The following is an 18,018-nucleotide window of genomic DNA, read 5'->3' on the forward strand; positions in this document are numbered from 1 at the left end:
TCCGGAGCGACGCTCCACCTCTCTGAATCCATATCAGCCACTATTTGCATGAGATAGCGTATCTTGGATTTTCCGCAGACGAATGTGTGCCGTCGATGCTCAGCAGCGTTTAACTGAAACCTACGATGATGAAAACCTTTTCCCTCCTGGAGGTCCAGATGACAACACGGCAGTATTGATTAATCAGATGAGAATGAGTAGAGTTCATATGATAAAGGACACGCTGACGACACAATAAAGAGGACGTTGCACAAGTTGTAAAAGCACGGCTTCACCGGGGGGTTTCAGGTCGAGTCCCTCGACAGGTCGACCCAGTCGGAGGAGAATCACACCTGATCTCTGTCACAACTTTGAGGAATTTAACGTCCTGTCCGGCGATTGTTACCTCTTACTTCTGAGGCAACTCCCTGATCATTAGCTCAAGCTAAAACTGAGATAAAACGAGTTATCTATCTGTACATAGTATCCACATTAAAGGTCCATTACGCTCCTTTTTTGTGCAACTTAACATTTGACCTGCATCCTGGCATTCATGCTGAATAAACAGAGATGGGTGCGACCTATAAATAGTCTGCAGGGCTGCAAAGCGCGGCTGCAGAACACAAGCTTCCTGCAGCACTTCCTTCACTGCGGCCAGAGAAAAAAGAGACGAGATTCAGATCACTTCCTCATTCTGGAGCGCTGAACCTTTTTAAAAAAGCGTAAAGACTGTACACTTGTCCAGACTGGCAGCGAGAGAGAGTCAGCCTGAGAGGAGGCCGCAGAGACAAGACCGGTCCTGCATCCCCTGAAGCCTCACAGGGTTCTGCAGCGTGGAGAAGCACAAGCCGGCACGCAGTGAGTACAACTCTTATCACTATTATTATTATACACGCTAGTTTTTACACTTCTCCTATCGATCGCCACGTCTTATCATTTCCATCTTCACTCTTGCCTTCTCTTCCAGCCCTCGCGCTTCTGTGTCTGCCGTCATTGAAACGCCTCTGGGCCGTACTTTTGAGGTGAATATGCTAAAAGTAAATTCCTGAAGTGGTAGATCAGTTTCTATATGAATCATTTTTCAGATCAGAAGGCTTTAGCAATGTTTAAGAATAGAGGAAATACAATGAAGTTCTTTCATTTCATACTTATTTTTGCATTTCTTAGCTTTTTCTCTGGAGTTTTGCACAGTACTTTCTGTTCGTGTTTCTGTAGGTGTAATATTGCGCAATAGCAGAGACAAGCCAGGTCAGGTAGATATGAGGATATATGATGACCCACAGGTGTGACTGTGAGTGTCGACAAGCCGACTCACAACACTTTACTTCAGTTAAGTAACACACAGCGGTTGTAAGAGTACTTTAACTCCACAGTAACTATCTTAGCATGAGCCTTACAGGTCAATGCATGAACTCTATTCCCTTAAAAGGCTCGTTTGGGTGTTTTAGGAGCACAGCAGCACCACTAATGTGCTGCTGTGGTGGGGGAAGCAGATAAATGCATTTAGAATAATCTGAAGCGTACGTAATATTTCAAATATTGTCTAACTATTACTTAACTGAACCGAGAGCTTATCTGTTTTTGTCAACTGAAGTCTGAAGCTTTGACCAGAGCAAAGATACGTTTCACTTTGTCCGTGGGAAACAGCGGCCTGATGGCGAGATAGAGCTGTGGAAACGTTCTAAATATAGAAAAATTTTAAACAGCTCTGGATTTTTTTAAAGGTGTGTCTTTGTTTTAGCAGACCTCCACCGACTGCAGCAGCTTTACAAACACCCAAACTACACCACAGACACAAGCCCACGCTTCATTTCAACAGCCTGTTGCGACATAAAAATATTACAAAGGAATTACAAAGAATGAGGAAACAGTCCCACATGTGCAAAATTAACATTGAAATATATATACAGTATATATATTTTGGGAACTTTAATTGGGAGAGCCACAGTCTCACCCAATAGCAGATTTTATATTTATTGTAACTGATAGCTTTAATCAGTTAACATTAGCATCCCAAAGGCAATAGGGACGCTGCTATTTTAGATTCTTTTGTGTTTTTTATAACTGTTTTCTTAGATTTATATTACTAGTTTTCATTTTACTTCACCTGCTGCTGTAATCCTGCAATCTCCCGCCTGCGGGACTAATAAAGGATTATCTTCTCTTATCTTAGCGACCGAATTAGCAATGCCAAATTAAACTGATCAAAGTTCATCACTACAGGCAACGATCATGTTTCACCAACAATCTTGCAAAAACAAATCCTCCTGTGAGACCACACTTCTTTTTTCTTTAGGTTGTAAATAAACCCAACAACAAGGAAGCGTCTGAAAGCAGCTGCGTCACTTAACTCGGTGGCGACGCTCACAAACAGTTCAGCTCTAGATTAATACAAATACTCTGGGCCATGATGGAGGTTTCCATGTGAAGGTTCTATTTGAGCGCGTCCAGGACGCAGTGGAGCATCGATCCGGGCAGAACTTGCTCCAACATGTTGAAGATCCGTCCGGCTGTACAATGAGAGGCCGGCACCGGCTGCAGGAGTCTTCCTCACTGGGCGGAGGAGTTCCCACAGCAACGGGTCAAAGCCGAGTCGCCTTTATCTCCGTGTTTACTCGGAGGTGAGATAAGACTCGTTTCAAGGCTCCATTTGTTCTCCAGCACCAGCGGACAGCAGCTCGTTCTGCTCAACTGTGTTCACACGCATGTGACACTGCAGCGCCTTCACATGCAACGCGTGACTCAGGTGTTGTGGCTCCACGCTGCGACGTCTGCATGGCCTTGTGTACACGAGCCCTCGGACAAGAGGAAGAGGACGAAACAGGAAATTCCAAAACCAGCCGAGCATCTCGACCAACCGCCAAACGCTCGGTTTCTCCTTTCTGCTTCCTGTAGTCTCGCGCGTGTCGGTCGGTTCCCCTCGAGGTCAAAGGTCAAACCGAACGCCTCGATTGCTTCTCGCTTTCGGAAAATATAAACAGCCGCAAAACAACACAATCACGCCGTCGTAGAATAAAGAACCGGTTCTTCCTGCTGTATACGTATCTTCTTATCAGCTCCTTTCCTGTTGTTCCTGTTGCTTGTTGCATTAGGAAGTTAAAGAAAGAAGGGGGTTGTGGGTAATTCCCTAAAACTAAATGTGCAGCATTACAATATAGAAAAGCTTTTTAAAAAGTCTGCATGTGTTGGTTTTTTAGTCTATACGAGTAAATTCACTTTATACGTCGTTGTTGTTTCATCTTTTACCCTGTAAAGGACTGAAAATACACACAATTTATATAAATTGATAAAAAAGGTGCATTGACAGCGGTTTTGATCAATATGTCCACCTTGTGTCCTAAAATAGTTAATTTATCTTGAGTTTTAAAATCTTTTTATTATATTTAACGGTTAAATTTCCATTTCAAGTGAAGTAAAAGCATTTTTTTTTAAATTTTTGTATTGACTTCAAATACATTTGTTTTGCTCTCAATGTTATTCTGCTAAAAAAAAATATCCTAAACTTCTGCATGAAGAAAAAAAAGACGCATGGATTAATCTCATTGCATCGGAATAATCCAATAAATTAAAAGTTCCATCATGAATCTGCAAACTAAATACATGAAATGTAAAGAAATATATTCCCACTTCCCACACAGACATGAACCTCTGCTCCTGTTCGTGAGAGCGAAGGCGACTTTGTGGAGACCTGAGTTGCTCTTTAATCTCCTTTAACCCCGCTGCCCCTCATCCCTCACACAGCTGTGTGGGTAAGAGCTGTGTGCGTCCTGGAGGATTCGGGGCAGTTAAGTTGGTATTTTGGCAACGCTGAACTATTAATATTTCTCACTCGCAGCTTTCCACCTGCACGGAACAGAGATGTTCTTCTCACGACACTTTGGCTGCGCTGAGATCCGGTTTTATAGTTTCACCATCACCTGCCAAACTTGCCCTTGATATAGATTATCTGGATTATTACTGCACCTTCATGACGCTGATCTGAAGTCTGCTCCACCCTGAAGCCTCAGAGACGCCGTCTCTTCCTCTGTGGTTCATTCTCCTCCTGACAGAATATGGAGCTGCAGTTTTCTGGAAATATGCAAATCTATGACTGCACAAGGCAATATAATGTGATGGTGATGAAGGAACTGCAATATTAATGAATACAACTACATAATAGGAACAAATATAATAATAATAGTCATAATAATCTGAATAAATATGAAAACCTCATACATTTGTAGCCCAAAAATATGAAAACCTCGTACTTTTCCAGCCAAAATCTAACAAATATTATTTATTAGCATACAGCTGGAATCAGCTTTGTCCATTTGCAGACCTTTAAACCCTGAATGGAGCAGCAGCAGTGTTTTATCTTCAGACACAGAGAGGAGAGGACTCCTCCATGACAAACACAAGCAAACGAAGTGGAGGTTTCACCTGAAGAGGTGCAGGACGCTTCGACCTGTTGAAACCTCGAGTCAACATGCATATTGCGCCACTTTGGAGCCGCATATTTAACTTATTAATCCTGTGAGTCACTGCACCGCTGAACTCTGGACTAGTCTGAGAGTAACGCTTTTGTTCCTCTCGCTGCAGACCACGATGAAGAAGAGGGACACGCCCCTCTGCAAGCAGCAGTCCACACCATGCCTGGGGAAAGGTGAGCAGACCCTGCAGCAGCGCTTCACCTGCGGGACGCGACCCCATGACAGGAGAGGTCACTTAGAGAGTTACGACAAACTGAACTAATGTTTTTAATGCGTCTCACCTTTTTACCTCACGGCGTGGCAAATTATAATCCATTTTGTTTCTCTACGTAAGAAATAAATCATGAATGATATATGTATATATATTTTAGTGATATGGTTGACATATATTGTTGACATATATTTTCTTTTAATTCGTAAAGAAATATAAGGGTTAAAACATTATTTAAATAATACACATTTTTCAGAATAATTAAAATGTTGGGCTGTTATAAGTGTAGATTATTAAATAATTATTCAACTCTATAAGTTTTGTTTTTAAGCTTTTTGGGCGTCATCTAAAACTGTAAATGTGAAATTGCAGTTTTAAATCAAAGACATGAGACTAAAGTGTAACAAAATGGCTCGTACGGAATTTTTATTGAAATAACTTTTGTTTTTTCAAATAATAGAATAAAGAGAATTAAAAATGCCGGATTGCTCCATCACACAAAAACAAACAAAATGTGCGATCACTTTGTCTGAACAATGCAAACAAAGTTCTTCCTCTGCAAAAACTAATATTTGGCAAAAACATTGTGTTTTGTGGCTGCAAATAACCTGAATATCTCTTAGAGATAATCACAATAACATGCAGCCCGAGCCAAACTCAACACAACGAGTGCAGATATGAGTGAGCGTCACGGCGGAGAGGATAATCTCCCCCCTGTGGGATTAATAAAGGATTTCCTTAACACCTGTAACACCTCCTCAATACCTGCAACACAGGTCTAAACCATCCAAGAACCCGGAGAAACTGCAGTCCAGAGGAGTGTGAACACACACACACACACACACACACCTTGATTATGAGGAACTAGCAAAGGTGTAGCTAAAGTAACCTCAGTGTTGCTGCCGCACGCAGAGGAAACGGGGACGACCACACGTTAACATTCTTGGCTTCTCGTCGTCCTAAACTCTGAGCAGGAAGCAGCTTTTCATCAGCTGGCAGCGCGCGAGGAGCTACGAGCGGCCGCGTGGGGTTCTCATCCGCATAATAAAAGCAAAATGTTTTTCCAGCGTAAATCAAAGTGATGTGCGGAGTCGTCCGAGGCCAGATGTATTATTGTGTTTCGTTCCAGAATGAAGCTGAACTGGGTTTTTTTGGGGGATTTTAGGTGAGAGCGAAAGTAGAAAAGTGTAAAAAGAAGAAGAAAAGCCCGGACCGATAGCGTAGTGAGCAGAGCCTTGAACATGTAGGACCACAGTAAAGCATTTCATCTACACTCCCATGAATAATATTCCTTGTTAACTACGTTGGTTGACATGACTTCCTGCAGTTAGACCCTGACGCAGAGCTCCACCATGGAGAAGAGCTGCGACTGTTTGCTTTAGGTAAACAACGGATTCTTTAAAAGGCCTCAATGAAAACAGTTTACATAAAAGGCCCTTACGGTCCTTAAATCCAGCGTCAGCGGCTGGAAGCTATATTTAACCGTCTCATCTTGGGGAAGATTAAGATTTTTCTCAGAGTGTATTTTCCCACCATGACTTTAACGTCACTTTCATCTCAACAGATAGCCGCGCGCATGTTAGCAGCCAGTTGTGACATACCGGCTTAGATTAGCTGCTTTCAACACCCGAAAATAGAGGTAGAGAGGGGACACTCAAGACAACAACAACCAGCAGCTGCATTACACACACACACACACACACACACACACACACACACGAACCACATACACAGCGCAGCTCGAGCTTGACCGAGGCAGTTGGCGTGAAAAAAGCAAAGCGAGAAGCATCGTGTAGCCGAGAGAGAGAGAGAGAGATAAAGACACCAGACCCTGAAGGGTGTCGTCAAAACACACGTTAAAAGTGTTGATCGCAGAGCTGTAGGGGAGACTTAAAAGAGGCCGAAGCAGACACATGAAAGCTGACATACTTGAGTCACCAGGCAGCGACTGAGAGAGCCCAAACATGGCCAGAGACACAGCGGAAGGTAAGCGACACAGAGAGCGTCCTGGAGGTTGTGTTTGTGGAGATAAGAACACCAGCTTTGAGCCGGTAGTGACAGCTGGAACAAAAAAAAGGTGAATACACAATTAAAAGTGAGTATTTTAAATGACTGAAGGACTCAGGGTCTGTTTTTTTTGTCCAAAACACAGATTATTTAAATCAAAAGACCCTCCACCCTTTGTGGAGCGGGTTTCTCTAAAGAAAGATGTGGGTCAAGGTCGTCCAGGAGGCGGCTCAGCCGGCGGCTTCCCAGATATGCGAGTCGAGAAAAAAAGAGGCAGAAGGAATCGCGGCGATGTGGCGCGCGGCGGCGCCGAGATCGTTTGGCGTCGTCAGGCGGATTGAGTTGCATGTGGAGACGTTTGCTGCTGCACTTGTTGATCGAGGCTGAGGCTGGAAGCGGCTCAGTGAAAGACACGCCAGCGTTAAGAGCAGCCGTGATGACATGTTTGATCAGAATTCATGACGACGTGAGTCCGGATCAGGGTCACGGAGACTTTTAGAGATCCCACATCAGCTGCCGACACTAGTTGCCGATCATATTGGCAAACACAGATCTCTTCCTTCTTTGATTACAGCAACTTGTGATGATGATTTAATCCGCTCTCAAGTCTTCAAACAACCAATCATTTTGACACGTAATCCTTTTACTTTGTTATAGTATTTTCTTTCTATTTGAATCCTGATAAAAATATAAAATTGTATTGTTATGGATTAAAAACATGGCGATGTTGTGATCGCATTTTTTCCTGAATATTGGCGATAACAGTCAGTAAAACTTTATTCAGCGCTGTTACAGTGAACGTTGAACGTGTGCGATGGTCCGTTGCAGCGCTAATGAGAACCGAGCAGCTCCTGGAGGTGTTGTCCAGCAACAGGAGTGTTCGCGCCGCGCGGCTCAGCTGGCTGCCAAAGCTTTTTTTACATTTTGTTTTAACTCTGCTGTGATGAATTCACAGGCTCTTAAGTTTATAAATAGCAGCTCGGGTCCTCGTGCCATGTAAGAGAAGCCGGTCAATACAAATAAACACGACCTTCCAACCAAAAGGGGCACGAGAACAAAAACAATGGCACGCTAATAAATGCCCTTCCAACAACAAAGAGCCAGACTTTTCCTTTTACAGTCAAAGCCGAATCATCAGGATACTTAACAGAGGATTCTGGGAATGTTTACTTATTGTGCTGTTTATGGACGCTGATCTGGTTTCAAAGCATCACAAACACAATAACTTATCAGTTTAAATGTCCAGAAAACGCTAAGTTTGACTGATTTTAAAGATTAATATATGGGAAAAAGTCAGTCAGTTTTCTTTATCACTTCTTCCATCTGTGCAAACACACAGAGGACTTTGTGTTTCTCTTCTGTCTGACATGACGTGAGAAGTAATATGATCAAGTAATAAAGTGCAAAATAAAACATGTAAACAACATAACAAGCAACAAATAATGAAACGAGCAGTCAGATAAATCCCCATGTTTGTTCACAAAGTGCTGACTCCAACAGTCTTTCATATAAAGCTGCTTCTGTTCAGTCTCTGTGTGACACACCTCAGCACTTCTACACACAGATCCAGTGAAATACAGGCGTGTTGTAATCTACAGGTTTCAGAGAACAGCTCAATGCATATGGCATTTACGCTGTAGGGGTTAGCTTATAGCCGTTAGCTTATAGCCGCTAGCTGCCCTTCAACCCGCAGCTCTTCTGCTCTCGCTTGACTTAACCTCTGCATCTCCTGACAGCTTCAAGATAAGATAAGAGAGATAAGATAATCCTCTATTAATCCCTCAGTGGGGAAATTACAGGATTACAGCAGCACTGCTCACAAGGAATAACATAAAAACTAATCAAGTAATATAAAGAAACAGTAGAACGGTAATAAACAGATTAAAACGTACAGATAGAAGAGAGAATTTCAGCCCTCATGCACAGTTTCTTTCTAGATTACAAACTCTCACGGCATCGATGCAGAGTCGTAACACAGATTGTGAGAGTTTTGTCGTCTTGTTTACAGTTTCCACTCCGTTGTGTAGCGTTCTCGGTGCTGAGTGTTCACAGAGAGGTTGACCCCAGAGCCCTGACAGGTCACACACTGCCAGCCCGGGACAGCCGGCACGGCGATCAGCTGTGTTTACTGTAACATGCCTGAGCCGTTGGCAGGACATGCAGCCACTAAAGACATGTTTACTGCCAAGAGTTACGACGAAGCATCGCAAGTTAACGTCTCGGCCGCCTGCACACGCTGAGGCCGACTCGTGTTCGGAGGACTCGTGTTCATCGTGCTGATGTTTGTATTTACTGCCACCACTAAACATAATACTCTATGTCTAAACTGTCAAGCTGTAACTACTTCAGCGCGGTGAGAAGTAATTACTTACACATTCCCTAGTCGGTCACTATAAAGTAGAGCGGGAAATTCGTCTTTTTTCAAGATTGTTTTTAGGGCATTTTATGCCTTTTGTGATTGTGATGAAGAGAAAAAGTTAAGCTGGGAATCGAACTGGTGATTTGCTGTGACGCGTGCTTTTAAACTCTATAAAGGTCGTCCATTAAGTAAGTCATTTCTGTCAATATCTTTACCCGACGCCGGTGAAACAGAGATTGTGTTTTTTCTCCTTGTCCACCAAACATACATGTGACGGATGAACTGTCGTTTGGATTCAGCCGCAGATGAAGCTCTCTGCCCACAGCCAGTCCAAGAGTTGCGTTTTTAGCAAAAACCCTGCTTGTTAAGACAAAACAAAACAAAGAATTCACTAAAAAAAATTGAATATATATTTCTCGACTCCCTCAGAAATGCCGCGGCTCTTCCAAAGGCTGTCGATGAGCCAGGTGGACGAGCGCGTCCGCCTGCGAGCGGAGAAGGTGTACGCCTCCGCCCTGAAGGAGGAGGACACCAAGGACGCCCTGTCCCTGTTCAACGTGCCCGAGGACTGTCCCATCGGCCTGCACGAGGACATGGAGCGGGCGCTGCAGAGGGAGCTGGCGTCGCAGCAGTCTCAGGAGTCGGCTAAGAAGTAAGGAAGCGGCGTGCGGCCTCCGTGTTACACGACGTGGAGCAAAGTAACGCCTGTCCTCTCTCGCGTCACCAGGAAGAAGAGCTTCAGGTTGAAGCGCTCGCAGTCGGTGTCGTCGCAGATACCGGACGACGCCGTCGACCTGGCCCGGTCCGCGGCGTCGCCGGTGCTCGACCCGATCGCGCTGAAACCTTTTCCTGGAGATGACTCTCCAGACTTCCAGAGAGTCACCATCAGTGGAGATTACTGCGCCGGGGTAAGCGGGGTTTAACGCTGCATCCGGCGGCACACTGACACGCAGTTACACATGACCTTGAAACTGTGGCTTCATGCTCATCATAAACAAAGAAAAGCGCCTGCACGCATTGACAGACACACAACAACTAGACTTAGAGAGGAACATGAGGCTGCAGTGGTCCATTCACACCAGAAAACTTAATGGATGATGAGGTATTCGGAGCAAAGTTGGCCAAAATGAGTCAGAGGGAAAGTCTTCTTTTGACCCGAATGTAATCCAAACGTTGGCAATTAATATCTAAATACCAAAATGTAACTGTCAATAATAAACAAAGGAGAGAAATGAATGTAAAGTCATTGTGAGTTGGTTAAAATGCCGTCGGCCAGTGTTGCACAAGAGCTGAGACCTTCCAAGATGGCCGCCAGGTGTTGCCTTCAAGGCCCCACCAGGAAGAGGAAGCATTTAGCTTCAATTCATTATTACGCCTCTAAAAGACGGTTTTAAGGATTTTAAACTGAGAAAAAACTACGAAACTGACTTAAAATAACTTGTTTGTGACGTTTCCAGATCACGGTTGAGGATTATGAGCTGGCCGCCAAAAGCATCCTGGGGGCGTTGTTCATCAGAGAGAAGTACTCCAGGCTGGCCTACCACAGCTTCCCCAGGACGGCGGCGCGATTCCTCCGCAACGCCAGAAATGAGAAGTGGCGAGAGGAGGATGAGATCATGCCAGGTAGTAAACTTCCTGTTTTACTCATTGTCAAAAAACGCTTCTATTGTAAAGCTCCTGTAGTTTTATTCCTCATTTTATTTTTATATTTTTACTCCCATCGTCTGCAGACATCTGGCCGTGCCCTGGTGAAGGGGTGGACCCGTACTCCATGGAGGGCATTCCCGAGGACCTGAACTACGAGCTGCAGATGAAGGACGGCATCGTGAACGTTTACGACGACGCCGAGGCCCTGGAGCAGCAGCGGCCCCACAACCTGCCGTACCCCGACCTGGAGACCTTCGCCATCGACCTGAGCCACGTGCTCGCCATGATAGCGGACGGCCCGACGTGAGTACGCCGACGTTTTTAAATATCCTTAAAGAAAGGATAAACACAGACTTGAAGTAAAATTTCACGAAACAGAGGCAGTACCAGACTAGAAGCAGGAACTGTGTCTGTTTAGCAGGAATCCAAGCTAGCCAAGATATGCTAAGGAAGCTATAGTTCCTTAACAAGAAGAAAAACGGGCGGTCGACTGTGATCATATGAGGGGGCGGGGCCCCAGCACAGTTCGACCTGTCCGTCACTGACCAGACGTGCTGTCATTGGAGCTTCTTTAGTTGGTCACGCCGAGGCGATTCCCCTCATAGCGAAACACCGACCGAAGGTAGAAAAATAACATTTTCCTGCGTCTCCTTACAGGAAAACCTACTGTCACCGACGGTTGAACTTCTTGGCCTCTAAGTTCTACCTCCACGAGATGATGAATGAAATGGCCGAGCTGAAAGAGCTGAAATGTGTTCCACACAGAGACTTCTACAACGTCAGAAAGGTCGGCCGGTATTTCTTTTCACATCGAGCCTCGCATGCAAATAATCCAAAAGAATGTAATAAGATTCCTCCGGCGGCCTGGAGGCCGTCTCACCGCAGCAGGAGTCACATCTCACTAATAATACAGTCAGATATAGCCGTGCACACCGTCTGCTTTACGCCCCACACAGGTGGACACACACATCCACGCCGCTGCCTGCATGAACCAGAAGCATCTGCTGAAATTCATAAAGACCACGTACCAGACGGAGGCCGACCGCGTGGTCTTGGAGAGGGCCGGCCAGAAGTTCACGCTCAAGGAAGTCTTCCACAACCTCGCCATGGACCCCTACGACCTCACCGTGGACTCTCTGGACGTGCACGCTGTAAGAACAAATGCGCCACTTGTCAAACTCAATAAATTCCAGTCGCATCTCCGCCATGCGGTCATGCATCCGGGTGTTTGTATCATTCATCTGCAAGGAAAACGTCCTGGAGGCGAATGGATCAGAGTAAGAGCCAAAAGGTTTAACGTGTTCACATAATGACAGAAGTTTTCACTAACATGTGCTTACCGACACGAGGATGCAATTATGGGCGTTCATGCGTTTCACATGGTGTTATGCAATCATTTTAATGTTCCATGCGAGGTCCTCTTAATGTGTAACCTGACAGTAATCAACGCAGTCACTTTGTTGGACGGAGGACGCCGTCACAAGACTCACCCTCTCTCTCACGAATCACTCTCCTAGGGAAGACAAACATTTCATCGCTTTGACAAGTTCAACTCCAAATACAACCCGGTGGGAGCCAACGAGCTGCGAGAGATCTACTTGAAATCAGACAACTACATCGAAGGAGACTACTTTGCACGTCTCATCAAGGTGGAGTATGAGCTGAAGGACCGGCATCACCTGGAGGCACGCTGGCGTTTTCATGGAGCTCATTTGATTTTATCAAGTCAACAAACTCCATGAATCAAATATGAATGATTAATATATCGTGCCGTCTTTAAAGAGAGTAACTGAAGACATTTCTGAGCGGGAAAAGCACAGAAAGTGTAATTAATGACATTATCGATGGCTGAGTTCCATTTAGTTCTTGCATGCCTAAGGACTAATAGATAAAATACTTATTTTAAATACAGTTTATATTTATTAAATACTGCTCTGGATGGAATAAGTTGAAGTCCAACCTAATTCAATTGATATTTAATCTTTATTGTATTTTTTAAAGGTTGAAATTTAATACTTTAACTGGATCAGAGCACAAAAAAACAACAAATTCCTCAAGATATTAGAATAATCAATAGTGCATGGGTGCATTATAAAAGTGATCTTGTATTCTTAGTATTATTATTAATAGTTTGGGCCTTTGCCTTTATGTATTTTAAGTATAATATATGTTTCTCTTCTTTAGAAGAGAAGTGTTTCTTTGCGTAATTGTGTTTTAGCTTCAGTGTATTTTGTGTGTATTTTTATATTTAATACTTTGCTTGTAAAACTTTGCTCACTCTGGTGACGGACAACTGACATGAGAGTACATGAAGTTCCTTCACCGTTTCTCTCTCGCTGTTTAGAAACACAACTCACGCAATAGAATGATCTCGTTATCAGTTGCGCGATCGATTACCAAACAACCGCTTCTGCTTTCTGGAGAAGCATCACCACCGTCTCGTTTCAGGAAGTGTCCAAAGACCTGGAGGAGAGCAAGTACCAGCATGCCGAGCCCCGCCTGTCCATTTACGGCCGCTCCGCCGGCGAGTGGGAGAGCCTGGCGACCTGGTTCATCCAGCACAAGATCCACTCGCCCAACATGAGGTGGATGATCCAAGTTCCCAGGATCTAGTAAGTGCTCAAGGGAAGGAAGCTAGGAGACAATAAAACATTAAGGGGCCCGGGGCCATTTAAATGTGACAATAAGGTTCCTTTAGCTTCACTATTGTTATAACATTTCCTCTTTTAAATAATGACTGATGACTTTTTCCAGTTGCAATAGTGATTCCTGGGCTTTGGGTATCGATCCTACAGCATTAAAAAGATGCATCCATCACTGTGTGGAAGACACTTGCATCGTTTGTTTGTGTGCGTGTCAAGTGTCAACGTCAGGCTTGTCGTAAACATAGCGAATTGTTATCCATTGTTCAAATAATCAACACCAGAAAATTGGTAAAAGATCTTTAACATGAATCACAAGTCAGGTGTAAACTCTCTATTGCAGCAACAAATCGATCAAAACGTACACAGGAATTAAAATATTTATACAGTAGATCATGTATTTATGGAAGCCCATTTCCACACACCCCAAAAAAAAAATTAGGACCCAAAAAAATAAAAATTTGGACTCCCCCCCAAAGAAAATTGGGACAAAAAAAAAAAAAAAAAAAAGAAATTAGCGACTTTTTTTGTTTTCATTGACGAAAATAATAATTAAAAAAATTTGGTCGTAATTTTTTTTTTTGTCCTAATTTTTTTTGGGGGGGGTCCTAATTATTATTATCATTATTTATTTTTTTGGTCCTATTTTTTTTTTTTTTCGTTGACAAACATAAAAAAAACATTTTTGGTCCTTTTTTTTTTTTTTTTGGTCCTAATTTGTTTTTGTTTTTTTTGGGTCATAATTATTACTATTATTTATTTTTTTGGTCCTATTTTTTTTCCATATATATTTAGTATACAAACAATATAATTGGGTCGATTCATTTATACTGGATCCAGATATTTGAGTCAGTACCAGTATAATTCTATCAGCATTTTTGATTCGATACCAAGATTAAGAAATCCTGAGCAGATAAATTATAATGTCTGAACTCGTAAACTCACCCGATTCACAATCAGGTTAGGAACAATTTCAAATGTCCTGAATAAGCAAACAAACGCTAACAATCTGTTTTTTGTATGAGAATATGAGTTCATGTGATTCCTTTTGTCTTGCAGTGACATTTTCAAGTCAAAGAAATTAATACCAAACTTCGCCAAGATGCTGAAGAACATTTTCCTCCCACTCTTCGAGGCGACAGTTAATCCCCACAAGCACAAAGCGACTCATATTTTCTTAAAATACGTAAGTATTTCTATGAAGTGAAACCACGGCCAATATCCGTTTGTTTTGTTTGGAGGAGTCTCTGATTATTTTTAGTGACATTTCTTTGGAAACAGCAAACTCATTAGACATCAACATTGTTTGTTTTTTTGCTGGTGAGTGAAGTAAATCTACCAGCTACTGATGATCAAACATGCAACGATTGTGTAATATTTGGTTCCACCAATGTGCCGCTGACGTCGTCGTCCTGTAGGTGACGGGATTCGACAGCGTGGATGACGAGTCCAAACACAGCGACCACATGTTCTCTTACAAAAGCCCGAAGCCGGAGGAGTGGACGGCGGACGACAACCCTCCCTACACCTACTACTTGTTCTACATGTACGCCAACATCATGGTGCTCAACAACCTGCGCAAGTACGTCAAAAGATTCCCCCCGAGTGGTTTTAACACTTTGTGTTTCCTGCCACGGTACAGGCATGTTCACGCTGATTATTTAGTGAAAACTCACAGTTTCTGGTCTCATCTGCATGTTTTTTGCATCCGTAATGAAGCTTTTGGGCTCGGCTGACTCAGTAACGATCTCGTTATGTGTCCCTCTCCTCAGGGAGCGAGGGCTGAACACCTTCCAGTTCCGTCCCCACTGCGGCGAGGCCGGCTCCATCACCCACCTGGTCTCCGCCTTCCTCACGGCGGACAACATCTCCCACGGACTCAACCTCAAGAAGGTGCCGTCCTCAATGCACACTCTGGGTTTGATGCTCAAGGCCAAACAACTTGTTGCTCCCTCTCTCTCTCCCTCCGCTGGTTGAATCTTCGCAGTTAACCTTTTGGAAAGCGTGCGCGAAAATCCTTCCGCTCCCATTTTAGGTCCCAGCATGCCCCGTTCAGGCAATCTTTTGACTTAAAATACATACATTTTTCCATTTTTGAACCGAACAACACAGTTTCTTGACTGAAACTCCTTCCTAACAGGACAAGACTTTGTGTTATTGTGATTTTTGTTGCAGATTCTGATTCTTTAGGTCCTAATCTTTCCAAAAAGGTGTCTTATTGACGCTCCAGGAGGCTTTTTTGGGGAATCTGGCTCATATAATGCTGGATGTTCATAGTTACCATCAAAATATCTTTTTAAAAGTGATTTTTTTGCAGATATACATTTTTTCTCCAAACTTTGCTGAACAAATACATACAATAAACACAAGTATTGGAATTAATTTGGGGTTCCTACGACAACTCAAACACAGGGAAAAGGAGGTCTGGAGCCAACATTGGTTTCCACAGTTTTCAGCAGGTTTTCACCAGCAGCATCACTCACATCGCTTTGCTCCCCCCCTCAGAGTCCAGTGCTGCAGTACCTGTACTACCTGGCCCAGGTCCCCATCGCCATGTCCCCGCTGAGCAACAACAGCCTGTTCCTGCAGTACGCCAAGAACCCGCTCCGAGAGTTCCTGCAGAAAGGCCTGTGTGTGTCGCTGTCCACCGACGACCCCCTGCAGTTCCATTACACCAAGGTCAGGACCGCCACGACCTGTACGGATCACATGACTGTTTTTAAAGGTCTTCACAATCATTGCGTCGTCTTGGTGACACTAGTCCGGAGACATCTTGGCAGCTAAACAAGTTATCAGCATCCGTATAATACACAATACTGCATGTGGAGTAGGAATCACAGGACTTTACTTGATGAAACATGAATAAAACACATTGTGGGAAGAGCTGTAACTAACTGTTATTTTATAAAAATGTACCAGAGACTGACCAAAAGTCCAAAACCCAAAGATATTTGGTTTACTATCACAAGGAGAAGCAGCTAATCCTCTCATTTGTGCAGTTGGAACCTCAGACAGTGAAGAAACTATTTCAGTATTTCTGTTAAATTAAAGAAATAAACGACTGAAACTAAAATAAATCTATGATCAAAATGGTTAACATCGTTTATCCGTACAACGACAAATCATTTGAGCTGAAGATTGAATGAACAAAATGTTCCTTTTAACCCTTTCAGGAGGCCCTGATGGAGGAGTATGCCATCGCAGGCCAGCTGTGGAAGCTCAGCACCTGTGATTTGTGCGAGATAGCCAGAAACAGTGTGCTGCAGAGCGGACTCTCACATAAGGTAAATCAATCTTTTCCCTTCAGTTTCAATACTGGCTTTTAGGACTGGAGAACTTGTGGCCCTCATCACTACATCACAGTTTACAAGCTGACAAGACAAGCTTCATAAAGCTTTGCAGGCTGCCAATACAATAGTTAAATTCTCGCCAATAAGGTTAGAATTGGGGGCTAATAAAGCTATTATTCTGAACTGTATGTCCCCGAGTGAGTGAGCAGAGACAATTCCAGGACGTGTTTGAGAATTTCAAAAGCTGAGAGAACCTCTCCAGTTTAAAATAAACGTGTCAGTGCTCTCTGCTGGACAAACTACGATGTAATGTTGACGCCGTTTCTCCTCAAATCTATTTCTGGCATTACAGGTTTCTTCTCTTGTGAATAAAAATCAATACCTGTGATAAGCGAATATTGACCCATCCAAATGTAACAGTTGGGATCCCTTAAAATCTTTCCCTAAATGAGCAAATTACCGGCCAAACAGTACACAATATTTCCCCCCTTTGCAATATAACGAGGAGCACTTCCTCTTTGGGAACGGTCCAAAATAAAACTTTGAGCATATAATCCTTGCTATACTGTGTTCTAATAAAGAGGAACATCATTCAGTCACGGTGTGAGATAAGATAATATTTATTAAGCTCAAAAGGAAGCTGAACACAAAAAGAAAGGTCAAGAATTAAACTATCTGTACATTCGTCCCATGTTGAGGTCACTGAACGGCGACCTGCTCTATACATTTATGACCTTTTCACCCGACAGGAGAAGCAACACTTCATCGGTTCAAACTACCTCCAGGACGGACCGCGGGGCAACGACATTCGGCGGACAAACGTGGCACAAATCCGCATGGCCTACCGCCACGAGACGCTGTGCAATGAGCTCAGCTTCCTGGTGGACGCGGAGAAGACGGATGAGGACGCCAGCATACCCGAGTGAAGCGCCACGCTGCCACAAACTACGCCTGAAGATGTCCCCGTGGATAAAGAATCAAGTGTTAGACAGCACATGCATTTTGTTTTACATATTCTTATAATACTTTCAGACCCAGATTCGACAAAAAGGGGGTGTTTTTATTTTTATTTTGTTTTCTGACCCATAGGTGCACATGGCTCATTTATTATAACACAATCATCTAGAAATGAAATGATTTTCACTGAAAAATAGTTATTATAATTGGTTAAATGTATGTTGTAATTGGTTAAATGTATGGTTTAACTTTTTGTTACTAAGGTTTTGGTCTATAGGTCCGAAATTAAATGTAGAGACAATAACTATTCAAAGACTAGTGTGAGGGAGCTTTTAAACAAACTGTATGCTCACAACTGTGAAAAGACTACCGTGTAATTATTAATCTTTTTTTATGATTGTCATTTCTCATACATTTTGATATGTAAATAAAGGCTGCAAAACAGTCCATGTTTGTT

At 43.3% G+C, this 18,018-nt stretch overlaps 1 protein-coding gene across 1 annotated transcript; it reads left to right on the forward strand.

Moving 5' to 3' along the window:
- Positions 1-772: 772 nt before the first annotated feature.
- Positions 773-18,008, forward strand: ampd3b (adenosine monophosphate deaminase 3b). The gene is made up of 16 exons (XM_068596590.1): positions 773-837; positions 4,558-4,621; positions 9,455-9,677; positions 9,753-9,933; positions 10,483-10,648; positions 10,756-10,975; positions 11,330-11,459; positions 11,629-11,823; positions 12,190-12,321; positions 13,121-13,284; positions 14,374-14,500; positions 14,733-14,896; positions 15,087-15,207; positions 15,820-15,993; positions 16,488-16,598; positions 17,354-18,008. The coding sequence occupies exons 2-16, from the start codon at positions 4,564-4,566 to the stop codon at positions 17,528-17,530; spliced, it is 2,343 nt and encodes a 780-aa protein (XP_068452691.1). The 5' UTR covers positions 773-837; positions 4,558-4,563; the 3' UTR covers positions 17,531-18,008.
- The last annotated feature ends 10 nt before the right edge of the window (positions 18,009-18,018 follow it).

Source organism: Clinocottus analis, unplaced genomic scaffold, assembly GCF_023055335.1.
Source record: "Clinocottus analis isolate CAN_PGR_092001 unplaced genomic scaffold, fCliAna1.0.p SCAF_38, whole genome shotgun sequence".
Classification (NCBI taxonomy): domain Eukaryota; kingdom Metazoa; phylum Chordata; class Actinopteri; order Perciformes; family Cottidae; genus Clinocottus; species Clinocottus analis.